Source organism: Taudactylus pleione, unplaced genomic scaffold, assembly GCF_031769625.1.
Source record: "Taudactylus pleione unplaced genomic scaffold, aTauple2 ptg000925l, whole genome shotgun sequence".
NCBI lineage: Eukaryota > Metazoa > Chordata > Amphibia > Anura > Myobatrachidae > Taudactylus > Taudactylus pleione.
The window spans coordinates 687,563-702,708 of NW_028285326.1; the positions used below are offsets into that span (position 1 = coordinate 687,563).

A 15,146-nucleotide genomic window follows, 5' to 3' on the forward strand; every position below is an offset into this window, starting at 1 on the left:
TAAAGCTCATTGTATTATGGGCCTGATTCTGATCCGCTCGCGAGCGCTGCGCGCTCGCAAGCGGGTCGATGGTGCCCTAGTGCGCATGCGCACGACGGAGGGAGCTCCGTCGTGCACATGCGCGAGACCCGAATAGCGACGGCCAAGCCGTTGCTATGGGTCTCGCACCAAAGGGGGCGTGTTGTCGATGTTGATTGACAGCACGCCCCCTTTGGTGGGTGTGCCGGGGGCGTTGCTGCCCAGACGGAGGCGTTCCCATGGGAACGCCAACCGTCTGGGGCCGGCCCCACTGACATCACTAGTGATGTCAGTGGGAGTGCTTTTGGCTCTGATAGGCCGCTCCAAAAAGGAGCAGGGACGGCCCTGATTCAGAGCGAGCGCTCTGTCAGAGCGTCCGGCTCTGAATCAGGGCCTATGTTCTAAATGAAATTGCCATTGTAATGATGTATGCTTTGTGGTATAATACTAAAATATATTAGTGCTATAAGCTGTTAAACTTAAAAAAATGCACATTTTCCAAAAGGTTTCCACAATTTTGGCCACTACTGTAGGTGAGGGTTGAGCTGTTTTAAGTTCAGAATTGGGCGGAACGAACCATTCAGCTTGCTCACCAGAAAGAAATTTGAGTATCCGTGGCCTCATTGGTTTATAGGAACTGTTACAATAAGTCCTGAATCTAGGAGTGAAAGAACAACCCCCTGGAGGGCCACCCATCGGATGAGATCTTGGGGAAGAGTAGTGGAAAAGAATCAACTGGAACTGGGACAATTTTGGTTAGTTCTTGACCAAATAGCATGTCACCTACAAACGGGACGCCCTCCAAGGTACACATGGAATCGGGACCTGCCTCTCAAGATCAGAGCCAAAACAGCAAGAGCAGAAATCGAGTGACAACAATGAAGCTATGTCTAAGGCTGCATCGCGTCATATATATCAAGGTCTCACGCATCTGATCAACAAATGTGAGGAGCTCCGCAAAATCATTGTCTGATTGCAGGCCAAATGACAAGCACTCAGTCCAAGACTACAGAGCTTTGTTGACCCAAGCAGTCACTAAGGTTGGCCGAAGGGAGGCCCCTGTAAAGGAAAAACAGATTTGAGCAAGGCCTCTCTCTTTCTATCAGAGTGATCCTTTAAGGGCGCAGCCTGCGTCATGAGGATAACCATAGCTTTAGAAAGCATGGCAATAGAAGCAATCCACTTGCTTTGGAACCTCCCAATTGGTTGTTTCATCATCCAAAAAGGGGTAAACAAATTTAAAGCGCCCTAGAATTTGAAATTTTCTATCAGGTTCCAGCCAAGCCTCCGTCAAAGTGTCTGCAAAATGAGACCATGGCGGAAGGATTATAACCAGATTATTTTTAAAGGTGCATACACACACAACGATGTAAAGCAATAAACGATTTTCGTTCAGTTTTTCCCTTGAAAAAGAGAGCGAAAATAGTTTTACAAAGGAATTGGTTTTACTTTACTTAATAAACAATTTTCTGTGTGTTGAAGGAAAAATGTTGCAACTTCTATTGAAAATCATTCAGTTGGTCAGTCTGACTGAACTACAAACTACAATCGACAAACGTGAACGTGCATGAACGATAATCGTTCATCGTTTTACACTGAACGATTTTTTGAACGATTGAATAACGACATCATTGTAGTTAATCGTTCACAAAAAGCGTTGTGTGTCTGTACGCACCTTAAGACTAATATATAAGACTTGTCAGACCGCCTCAATTAAATCCTCGAACCCCAAACTAGCTGGAAAATCCTCCTTCCAATCAGTCTGATTCTCCCAATCAGGGTCTAGGAGTTCACCCACCTCCTGGGAAGAATCTGCCATGGACTTTGCCCAGTCTTGGATGGTGGACTCTGCTGACGCACCCCTGAGTGGCTTGCCATTCACCCCAGGAACACAAAGAGCGCTGAAGGCCCCTGATAGTATGTGACGTTTGGACAAGTTTGCATCACATTTAGAACATGAATAAAACAGTGGAGAGGAAGAAACCTGTTTAGATTTTGTGGCTGTCTCTCCCTTTCCAGTGATGCTGTTAGAGGACAATTACAAACAACAGATGGAGAGTGTAATATCCTGCCTAAATTCACAGAGAGAGTGCAGGGACAATCTCAATAGACACAGCAAAGCTAACTAGTAACTATATCCTGCCTAACTAGTAACTATATCCTGCCTAACTAATAACTGTATCCTGCCTTACTAGTAACTGTATCCTGCCTAACTAGTAACTGTATCCTGCCTAACTGGTAACTGTATCCTGCCTAACTAGTAACTGTATCCTGCCTTACTAGTAACTGTATGCTGCCTAGCTAGTAACTGTATGCTGCCTAACTAGTAACTGTATCCTGCCTAACTAGTAACTATATCCTGCCTTACTAGTAACTATAGCCTGCCTAACTAGTAACTGTATCCTGCCTTACTAGTAACTGTATCCTGCCTTACTAGTAACTGTCTGCTGAATTACTAGTAACTGTATGCTGCCTAACTAGTAACTATCCTGCCTAACTAGTAACTGTATCCTGCCTAACTAGTAACTGTATGCTGCCTAACTAGTAACTGTATCCTGCCTTACTAGTAACGTATGCTGCCTAGCTAGTAACTGTATGCTGCCTAGCTAGTAACTGTATGCTGCCTAACTAGTAACTATAGCCTGCCTTACTAGTAACTATAGCCTGCCTAACTAGTAACTGTATCCTGCCTTACTAGTAACTGTATGCTGCCTTACTAGTAACTGTATCCTGCCTAACTAGTAACTGTCTACTGAATTACTAGTAACTGTATGCTGCCTAACTAGTAACTATCCTGCCTAACTAGTAACTGTATGCTGCCTTGCTAGTAACTGTATCCTCCGTAACTAGTAACTGTATCCTGCCTAAGTTCACAGATATAAAATGAAGGAAAAATGCTGTAGTGTTATCAGGCTAGAACTGACAATTAGTAAAACAGAAATGAGGCTGAACCAAAGTATATAAAAACAGAAATAAACCTAAAGTCACATTACAGTGCACACTAAGTACAAGCCCATATCAGAGAAAGGACCTTGCATAGGGCACAATGTACACAGGTAAATATATTGTGTATAGAGGGGAGAGCACAATAATGGTAATGGTAACTTTATAGGGGGCGGAGCTAGTTAGTTAACAGTTTAGTGCCTGCTCCTGAATCCAGCCCATCTAGCCCAGCATCAGCTCTGCAGTGTCCCACAGATCAGATGTATGAGGGAATCTGGTAATATATGGGAGCAAACGACACTTTGGGTAAACGGACAATAATGGTCGTGCAGACAAATTAGTTAAACCAAACGGATTTCTCTGAATGACCGTTTTACAGGGTTTAGGAGCAAATGATCTTTTGTGGTTACATGAACATATTTTTGTTCTAACCAGCCAACTAGTTGAATGGTTGGACAGATAATCTTAAGGTCAGACATGGCCAAAACGTCAAGTGTGATCTACTGGTAGCTCCCGCTGGTAGATCGCGAACAACTTGCCTACATAGCAACCTGTATTTAGCCTCTGCCTTCCCAGTGATCCATCATGACGTCACCCGCGAAGTGAGGAGCCTGTGCGCCTGCTGGATCCCGTCAGCGCCAGCCCAGCGTGAAGTAAGGTAAGTTCTGCACTGGGAGGGGGGACTACTACTGGGGGCACTGCAGAAGGGGCACTACTACTGGGGACACTACTACTAGGGGCACTGAATAAGGGGCAGTACTACTGGGGGCACTGAATAAGAGGCACTACTACAGGGGGCACTGAATAAGGGGCACTACTACTGGGGGCACTGAATAAGGGGCACTACTACTGGGGGCATTGTGTATAAGGGGCACTACTATTGGGGGCATTGCATAAGGAGCACTACTACTGGGGGCATTGTGTATAAGGGGCACTACTACTGGGGACATTGTGTATAAGGGGCACTACTACTGGGGGCATTGTGTATAAGGGGCACTACTACTGGGGACATTGTGTATAAGGAGCACTACTACTGGGGACATTGTGTATAAGGGGCACTACTACTGGGGGCACTGCATAAGGAGCACTACTACTGGGTGCATTGTGTATAAGGGGCACTACTACTGGGGGCATTGTGTATAAGGGGCACTACTACTGGGGACATTGTGTATAAGGGGCACTACTACTGGGGGCACTGCATAAGGAGCACTACTACTGGGGGCATTGTGTATAAGGGGCACTACTACTGGGGGCATTGTGTATAAGGGGCACTACTACTGGGGGCATTGCATAAGGAGCACTACTACTGGAGGCATTGTGTATAAGGGGCACTACTACTGGGGGCATTGTGTATAAGGGGCACTACTACTGGGGACATTGTGTATAAGGGGCACTACTACTGGGGGCATTGTGTATAAGGGGCACTACTACTGGGGGCATTGTGTATAAGGGGCACTACTACTGGGGGCATTGTGTATAAGGGGCACTACTCCTGGGGGCATTGCATAAGGGGCACTACTACTGGGGGGCATTGTGTATAAGGAGCACTACTACTGGGGGCATTGTGTATAAGGAGCACTACTACTGGGGGCATTGCATAAGGAGCACTACTACTGGGGACATTGTGTATAAGGGGCACTACTACTGGGGGCATTGTGTATAAAGGGCACTACTATTGGGGGCATTGTGTATAAGGGGCACTACTACTGGGGGCATTGTGTATAAGGGGCACTACTACTGGGGGCATTGTGTATAAGGGGCACTACTCCTGGGGGCATTGTGTATAAGGGGCACTACTACTGTGGGCATTGTGTATAAGGGGCACTACTGTGTGTCGTAACGTGAATAAGAGATACTACTATGTGGTGTAATGTGAATCAGAGGTTCTATGGAGCTGATTTAGACCCGCTCGCAAGGATGCGATCGCTCGTAGCTGGCAGATTTTTTGCAATTTGCGCATGCATCTCAATGCGTGTGCGCGAACCAGTGCGAATGCTTGGGAAGCGATCGCTTGCTGCGCATAGACAGCCCTGCAGAGTGAGTGACAGGAGAGGCCGTTTGTGGGTGGTGACAGGGGCAGGCAACTAGAAACACCGTTTCAGAGGCGTGCATAATTAACAGGCAGCGTCATAGTACATATCACCTGGTTGTATTTCACTCTGAAGTGATCGCAGTGCTTGCGGCAAGGTATAGTTAACCTTAAGCGCTGCGATCGCATCCGTTGGTGTTCGATGTACCAATGGTTTCATGCACTTCAAGGAGATGACGTCCGCAAGTGGGCGTCTTATGACTGGCTGGTGGGCGTCTGCATACACAAAGTGATCGCACGCCAAGACATAGTGGGCGTGCTAATGCCTTGCCATACGATCGCCTGCATTGCTGGGCGTGCGCTGGATTTGCATACGCTGGGAGCGAGAGACTGCATCTAGCGAGCGGGTCTGAATGAGCTCCTATGTACGGCGTAATGTGAATAAGATTGTGTTGCTGTGTGGTGTAATTTGAATTAGGGATAGTATGTGTGATATCAGCAAGACAGACCCCACGCCCCTTGCTGCGAGGTCTCGCCCCCTTTTTGAATGCCATGCCCCCTTTTCTGACTCGGTGGATCACGAAAGAGGTTTTTAGCTTTATAGGTAGATCACTGAGTCCAAAAGTCTGGCCACCCCTGCTTTAGGTGTATGGCCAGCTTAAGGCTCTTCTTGCAAAAAAAACCCCCAAAACAAATATAATTAAGCACCTTAAAACGATTTCTTTATTTCATTAAATGAAGCTGGGAACGTGGTCTATTCTCTTCGCTGTGGATGAGTATAGTAGTTTAGCTTCAGCTGGAGGGATACACACGGTTAGGGATTTCCTCTGCCAGGTCTGTGGTATTTTTTGATTTTGCTTCCTGTTTCGGACGGGGATGTTTTCTAATCTGTGTTTATCTTTTCATTTTCCCAACCATTCTGTTGAGCTGTGAAATACTTCTAGACATCAGTCCTAAAGGCTTACCTCCCAACTGTCCCGATATCCGTAACATGAATTTGTGGGCAAAGGTGGCAGCTTCCTGCGGTTTAAAATGTTACACTAGCTGATTGGCAGGTGTTGGGCGAATCTGCGTTGCTCCTACAGTAGGTAAATGTAAAACCTTTTCTTCAAAATGAAAAACAAGATCCGATTTTGCCAGGTGGGATTATGTAAATGAGCTAAAGGGATTTAATGACCGTACAATCTGTTTTGTTTCCAAGCAACATGACTCCTCCGCTGAGATGTCGGCGATCACGTCTTGCCCTTTCATATTTTACGCCATCCAGCTCCACATTTCTGTCACACTTCAACCAATGCAAGAAACCATTCAAGCACACAAATCTGCCACATGCAATAAACGTCGTCCTGATGTCCGTACACTCTCATTATGAAGATAAACCATAAATGAGGGTAATCCGATTAGTATTTTAGCAAAAAAATGTAAAAGTTGAAATTAATAGGAGGGGTCTATTAAAGTGTCAGAGGCTGGACCTTGACGTGGCGTTTTTGCTGTCTGCACGCTGCGTATTTCCAGTTACTACATCTAGTCTGCAAATGGAGACACAGATTAATTTTTAGAGGTGTTCCCAAAAGTCTATGAAACTTTTTTTGTACCTTGAAATGTACTAGTTGGCCCATTACCGTAGGCTCGTCTATGTGCAGAGACGCTCTGCTGGGCAGCGCCTTTTCAGATTCATACACAACCTTTACTGAAGTCCTATCTGACCGTTTACGGCACGTGGAAATGTTGGCAATTGCAGGTTTAGTAGGAAACATTTGGCTAATCAGGGCGTTCTCACCATGGCCACATTCTGGTATGCTGGGTGACACAATGGCCTCTTCCCACGCTTTGCCAGGGTCAGAATCTGCATTTGATTCAGTGAGTTTAATATTTCACATACACACAAACTCGTTTTATCAAATATTCCTTTTAATACCAAATAATGTCACTAATACCTATTCTTAATAACTGTATTATCACAGACATATATAACGATGGTGATTTGGTTACAACTGTAGCTGATAAAGCGAACGGCCAGAAAGCCACACTCAGATTCTTACCATTAGCCATGAGAAATTTGGGGATTAGATCCACGTTCCAGTCGCGTCCTCTCCCCATGCTCTCAGCAGGTCCATCTGGGATCTCAAACCGTTTATAGAGCTGTAAAAGAAAACAGGGACCTTGGTGAGGGGCATCTGTGTAAGCTGACACACCTATAGATGTGATCTTGCTCATCTAGCCTCAATACACCATGCAGCGTGATATGCCTGGGGTGAGTGAGCTGACACACCTATAGATCCTTGCTCATCTAGCCTCAATACACCATGCAGCATGATATGCCTGGGGTGTGAGCTGACACACCTATAGATCCTTGCTCATCTAGCCTCAATACACCATGCAGCGTGTTATGCCTGGGGTGAGTGAGCTGACACACCTATAGATGTGATCTTGCTCATCTAGCCTCAATACACCATGCAGCGTGGTATGCCTGGGGTGAGTGAGCTGACACACCTATAGATCCTTGCTCCTCTAGCCTCAATACACCATGCAGCGTGATATCATGGGGTGAGCGAGCTGACACACCTATAGATCCTTGCTCATCTAGCCTCAATACACCATGCAGCGCGATATGCCTGGGGTGAGTGAGCTGACACACCTATAGATGTGATCTTGCTCATCTAGCCTCAATACACCATGCAGCGTGATATGCCTGGGGTGAGTGAGCTGACACACCTATAGATCCTTGCTCCTCTAGCCTCAATACACCATGCAGCGTGATATGCCTGGGGTGAGTGAGCTCACACACCTATAGATGTGATCTTGCTCCTCTAGCCTCAATACACCATGCAGCGTGATATGCCTGGGGTGAGTGAGCTGACACACCTATAGATCCTTGCTCATCTAGCCTCAATACACCATGCAGCGTGATATGCCTGGGGTGAGTGAGCTGACACACCTATAGATCCTTGCTCATCTAGCGTCACTACACCATGCAGCGTGATATGCCTGGGGTGAGTGAGCTGACACACCTATAGATCCTTGCTCATCTAGCCTCAATACATCATGCAGCGTGATATGCCTGGGGTGAGTGAGCTGACACACCTATAGATATGTCCTTGCTCCTCTAGCCTCAATACACCATGCAGCGTGATATGCCTGGGGTGAGTGAGCTGACACACCTATAGATCCTTGCTCCTCTAGCCTCAATACACCATGCAGCGTGATATGCTTGGGGTGAGTGAGCTGACACACCTATAGATGTGATCTTGCTCATCTAGCCTCAATACACCATGCAGCGTGATATGCCTGGGGTGAGTGAGCTGACACACCTATAGATCCTTGCTCATCTAGCCTCAATACATCATGCAGCGTGATATGCCTGGGGTGAGTGAGCTGACACACCTATAGATGTGATCTTGCTCATCTAGCCTCAATACACCATGCAGCGTGATATGCCTGGGGTGAGTGAGCTGACACACCTATAGATGTGATCTTGCTCATCTAGCCTCAATACACCATGCAGCGTGATATGCCTGGGGTGAGTGAGCGGACACACCTATAGATCCTTGCTTCTCTAGCCTCAATACACCATGCAGCGTGATATGCCTGGGGTGAGTGAGATGACACACCTATAGATCCTTGCTCCTCTAGCCTCAATACACCATGCAGCGTGATATGCCTGGGGTGAGTGAGCTGACACACCTATAGATCCTTGCTCATCTAGCCTCAATACACCATGTAGCGTGATATGCCTGGGGTGAGTGAGCTGACACACCTATAGATGTGATCTTGCTCATCTAGCCTCAATACACCATGCAGCGTGATATGCCTGGGGTGAGTGAGCTGACACACCTATAGATCCTTGCTCCTCTAGCCTCAATACACCATGCAGCGTGATATGCCTGGGGTGAGCGAGCTGACACACCTATAGATCCTTGCTCATCTAGCCTCAATACACCATGCAGCGTGATATGCCTGGGGTGAGTGAGCTGACACACCTATAGATGTGATCTTGCTCATCTAGCCTCAATACACCATGTAGCATGATATGCCTGCGGTGAGTGAGCTGACTCACCTATAGATATGTCCTTGCTCCTCTAGCCTCAATACACCATGCAGCGTGATATGCCTGAGGTGAGTGAGCTGACACACCTATAGATCCTTGCTCATCTAGCCTCAATACACCATGCAGCGCGATATGCCTTGGGTGAGTGAGCTGACACACCTATAGATGTGATCTTGCTCATCTAGCCTCAATACACCATGCAGCGTGATATGCCTGGGGTGAGTGAGCTGACTCACCTATAGATGTGACCTTGCTCATCTAGCCTCAATACACCATGCAGCGTGATATGCCTGGGGTGAGTGAGCTGACACACCTATAGATCCTTGCTCCTCTAGCCTCAATACACCATGCAGCGTGATATGCCTGGGGTGAGTGAGCTGACACACCTATAGATGTGATCTTGCTCCTCTAGCCTCAATACACCATGCAGCGTGATATGCCTGGGGTGAGTGAGCCGACACACCTATAGATCCTTGCTCATCTAGCCTCAATACACCATGCAGCGTGATATGCCTGGGGTGAGTGAGCTGACACACCTTAAGATCCTTGCTCATCTAGCGTCACTACACCATGCAGCGTGATATGCCTGGGGTGAGTGAGCTGACACACCTATAGATCCTTGCTCATCTAGCCTCAATACATCATGCAGCGTGATATGCCTGGGCTGAGTGAGCTGACACACCTATAGATATGTCCTTGCTCCACTAGCCTCAATACACCATGCAGCGTTATATGCCTGGGGTGAGTGAGCTGACACACCCATAGATCCTTGCTCATCTAGCCTCAATACATCATGCAGCGTGATATGCCTGGGGTGAGTGAGCTGACACACCTATAGATGTGATCTTGCTCATCTAGCCTCAATACACCATGCAGCGTGATATGCCTGGGGTGAGTGAGATGACACACCTATAGATCCTTGCTCATCTAGCCTCAATACACCATGCAGCGTGATATGCCTGGGGTGAGTGAGCTGACACACCTATAGATCCTTGCTCCTCTAGCCTCAATACACCATGCAGCGTGATATGCCTGGGGTGAGTGAGCTGACACACCTATAGATCCTTGCTCCTCTAGCCTCAATACACCATGCAGCGTGATATGCTTGGGGTGAGTGAGCTGACACACCTATAGATGTGATCTTGCTCATCTAGCCTCAATACACCATGCAGCGTGATATGCCTGGGGTGAGTGAGCTGACACACCTATAGATCCTTGCTCATCTAGCCTCAATACACCATGTAGCATGATATGCCTGGGGTGAGTGAGCTGACACACCTATAGATATGTCCTTGCTCCTCTAGCCTCAATACACCATGCAGCGTGATAAGCCTGGGGTGAGTGAGCTGACACACCTATAGATCCTTGCTCATCTAGCCTCAAGACATCATGTAGCGTGATATGCCTAGGGTGAGTGAGCTAACACACCTATAGATGTGATCTTGCTCATCTAGCCTCAATACACCATGCAGCGTGATATGCCTGGGGTGAGTGAGATGACACACCTATAGATCCTTGCTCCTCTAGCCTCAATACACCATGCAGCGTGATATGCCTGGGGTGAGTGAGCTGACACACCTATAGATGTGATCTTGCTCATCTAGCCTCAATACACCATGCAGCTTGATATGCCTGGGGTGAGTGAGCTGACACACCTATAGATGTGATCTTGCTCATCTAGCCTCAATACACCATGCAGCGTGATATGCCTGGGGTGAGTGAGATGACACCTATAGATCCTTGCTCATCTAGCCTCAATACACCATGCAGCGTGATATGCCTGGGGTGAGTGAGCTGACACACCTATAGATCCTTGCTCCTCTAGCCTCAATACACCATGCAGCGTGATATGCTTGGGGTGAGTGAGCTGACACACCTATAGATGTGATCTTGCTCATCTAGCCTCAATACACCATGCAGCGTGATATGCCTGGGGTGAGTGAGCTGACACACCTATAGATCCTTGCTCATCTAGCCTCAATACATCATGTAGCGTGATATGCCTGGGGTGAGTGAGCTGACACACCTATAGATGTGATCTTGCTCATCTGGCCTCAATACACCATGCAGCGTGATATGCCTGGGGTGAGTGAGATGACACACCTATAGATCCTTGCTCCTCTAGCCTCAATACACCATGCAGCGTGATATGCCTGGGGTGAGTGAGCTGACACACCTATAGATCCTTGCTCATCTAGCCTCAATACACCATGTACCGTGATATGCCTGGGGTGAGTGAGCTGACACACCTATAGATGTGATCTTGCTCATCTAGCCTCAATACACCATGCAGCGTGATATGCCTGGGGTGAGTGAGCGGACACACCTATAGATCCTTGCTTCTCTAGCCTCAATACACCATGCAGCGTGATATGCCTGGGGTGAGTGAGATGACACACCTATAGATCCTTGCTCCTCTAGCCTCAATACACCATGCAGCGTGATATGCCTGGGGTGAGTGAGCTGACACACCTATAGATCCTTGCTCATCTAGCCTCAATACACCATGTAGCGTGATATGCCTGGGGTGAGTGAGCTGACACACCTATAGATGTGATCTTGCTCATCTAGCCTCAATACACCATGCAGCGTGATATGCCTGGGGTGAGTGAGCTGACACACCTATAGATCCTTGCTCCTCTAGCCTCAATACACCATGCAGCGTGATATGCCTGGGGTGAGCGAGCTGACACACCTATAGATCCTTGCTCATCTAGCCTCAATACACCATGCAGCGTGATATGCCTGGGGTGAGTGAGCTGACACACCTATAGATGTGATCTTGCTCATCTAGCCTCAATACACCATGTAGCATGATATGCCTGCGGTGAGTGAGCTGACTCACCTATAGATATGTCCTTGCTCCTCTAGCCTCAATACACCATGCAGCGTGATATGCCTGAGGTGAGTGAGCTGACACACCTATAGATCCTTGCTCATCTAGCCTCAATACACCATGCAGCGCGATATGCCTGGGGTGAGTGAGCTGACACACCTATAGATGTGATCTTGCTCATCTAGCCTCAATACACCATGCAGCGTGATATGCCTGGGGTGAGTGAGCTGACTCACCTATAGATGTGACCTTGCTCATCTAGCCTCAATACACCATGCGCGTGATATGCCTGGGGTGAGTGAGCTGACACACCTATAGATCCTTGCTCCTCTAGCCTCAATACACCATGCAGCGTGATATGCCTGGGGTGAGTGAGCTGACACACCTATAGATGTGATCTTGCTCCTCTAGCCTCAATACACCATGCAGCGTGATATGCCTGGGGTGAGTGAGCCGACACACCTATAGATCCTTGCTCATCTAGCCTCAATACACCATGCAGCGTGATATGCCTGGGGTGAGTGAGCTGACACACCTTAAGATCCTTGTTCATCTAGCGTCACTACACCATGCAGCGTGATATGCCTGGGGTGAGTGAGCTGACACACCTATAGATCCTTGCTCATCTAGCCTCAATACATCATGCAGCGTGATATGCCTGGGCTGAGTGAGCTGACACACCTATAGATATGTCCTTGCTCCACTAGCCTCAATACACCATGCAGCGTTATATGCCTGGGGTGAGTGAGCTGACACACCTATAGATCCTTGCTCATCTAGCCTCAATACATCATGCAGCGTGATATGCCTGGGGTGAGTGAGCTGACACACCTATAGATGTGATCTTGCTCATCTAGCCTCAATACACCATGCAGCGTGATATGCCTGGGGTGAGTGAGATGACACACCTATAGATCCTTGCTCATCTAGCCTCAATACACCATGCAGCGTGATATGCCTGGGGTGAGTGAGCTGACACACCTATAGATCCTTGCTCCTCTAGCCTCAATACACCATGCAGCGTGATATGCCTGGGGTGAGTGAGCTGACACACCTATAGATCCTTGCTCCTCTAGCCTCAATACACCATGCAACGTGATATGCTTGGGGTGAGTGAGCTGACACACCTATAGATGTGATCTTGCTCATCTAGCCTCAATACACCATGCAGCGTGATATGCCTGGGGTGAGTGAGCTGACACACCTATAGATCCTTGCTCATCTAGCCTCAATACACCATGTAGCATGATATGCCTGGGGTGAGTGAGCTGACACACCTATAGATATGTCCTTGCTCCTCTAGCCTCAATACACCATGCAGCGTGATAAGCCTGGGGTGAGTGAGCTGACACACCTATAGATCCTTGCTCATCTAGCCTCAATACATCATGTAGCGTGATATGCCTAGGGTGAGTGAGCTGACACACCTATAGATGTGATCTTGCTCATCTAGCCTCAATACACCATGCAGCGTGATATGCCTGGGGTGAGTGAGATGACACACCTATAGATCCTTGCTCCTCTAGCCTCAATACACCATGCAGCGTGATATGCCTGGGGTGAGTGAGCTGACACACCTATAGATCCTTGCTCATCTAGCCTCAATACACCATGTAGCGTGATATGCCTGGGGTGAGTGAGCTGACACACCTATAGATGTGATCTTGCTCATCTAGCCTCAATACACCATGCAGCGTGATATGCCTGGGGTGAGTGAGCTGACACACCTATAGATGTGATCTTGCTCATCTAGCCTCAATACACCATGCAGCGTGATATGCCTGGGGTGAGTGAGATGACACCTATAGATACTTGCTCATCTAGCCTCAATACACCATGCAGCGTGATATGCCTGGGGTGAGTGAGCTGACACACCTATAGATCCTTGCTCCTCTAGCCTCAATACACCATGCAGCGTGATATGCTTGGGGTGAGTGAGCTGACACACCTATAGATGTGATCTTGCTCATCTAGCCTCAATACACCATGCAGCGTGATATGCCTGGGGTGAGTGAGCTGACACACCTATAGATCCTTGCTCATCTAGCCTCAATACATCATGTAGCGTGATATGCCTGGGGTGAGTGAGCTGACACACCTATAGATGTGATCTTGCTCATCTAGCCTCAATACACCATGCAGCGTGATATGCCTGGGGTGAGTGAGATGACACACCTATAGATCCTTGCTCCTCTAGCCTCAATACACCATGCAGCGTGATATGCCTGGGGTGAGTGAGCTGACACACCTATAGATCCTTGCTCATCTAGCCTCAATACACCATGTAGCGTGATATGCCTGGGGTGAGTGAGCTGACACACCTATAGATGTGATCTTGCTCATCTATCCTCAATACACCATGCAGCGTGATATGCCTGGGGTGAGTGAGCGGACACACCTATAGATCCTTGCTTCTCTAGCCTCAATACACCATGCAGCGTGATATGCCTGGGGTGAGTGAGATGACACACCTATAGATCCTTGCTCCTCTAGCCTCAATACACCATGCAGCGTGATATGCCTGGGGTGAGTGAGCTGACACACCTATAGATCCTTGCTCATCTAGCCTCAATACATCATGTAGCGTGATATGCCTGGGGTGAGTGAGCTGACACACCTATAGATGTGATCTTGCTCATCTAGCCTCAATACACCATGCAGCGTGATATGCCTGGGGTGAGTGAGATGACACACCTATAGATCCTTGCTCCTCTAGCCTCAATACACCATGCAGCGTGATATGCCTGGGGTGAGTGAGCTGACACACCTATAGATCCTTGCTCATCTAGCCTCAATACACCATGTACCGTGATATGCTTGGGGTGAGTGAGCTGACACACCTATAGATGTGATCTTGCTCATCTAGCCTCAATACACCATGCAGCGTGATATGCCTGGGGTGAGTGAGCGGACACACCTATAGATCCTTGCTTCTCTAGCCTCAATACACCATGCAGCGTGATATGCCTGGGGTGAGTGAGCTGACACACCTATAGATCCTTGCTCATCTAGCCTCAATACACCATGCAGCGTGATATGCCTGGGGTGAGTGAGCTGACACACCTATAGATGTGATCTTGCTCCTCTAGCCTCAATACACCATGCAGCGTGATATGCCTGGGGTGAGTGAGCCGACACACCTATAGATATGTCCTTGCTCCACTAGCCTCAATACACCATACAGCGTTATATGCCTGGGGTGAGTGAGCTGACACACCTATAGATCCTTGCTCATCTAGCCTCAATACATCATGCAGCGTGATATGCCTGGG

General features: G+C 48.0%; 1 protein-coding gene across 1 annotated transcript in view; it reads right to left on the reverse strand.

The window, feature by feature from the left end:
• The window catches only part of GDI1 (GDP dissociation inhibitor 1), a 108,951-nt gene that overhangs the window by 57,380 nt on the left and 36,425 nt on the right, over positions 1 to 15,146 (reverse strand). Inside the window, exon 3 of the mRNA XM_088459659.1 lies at positions 7,033 to 7,132. Coding sequence (XP_088315785.1) covers positions 7,033 to 7,132 — 100 coding nt within the window. The remainder of the gene's footprint in view (positions 1 to 7,032; positions 7,133 to 15,146) is intronic.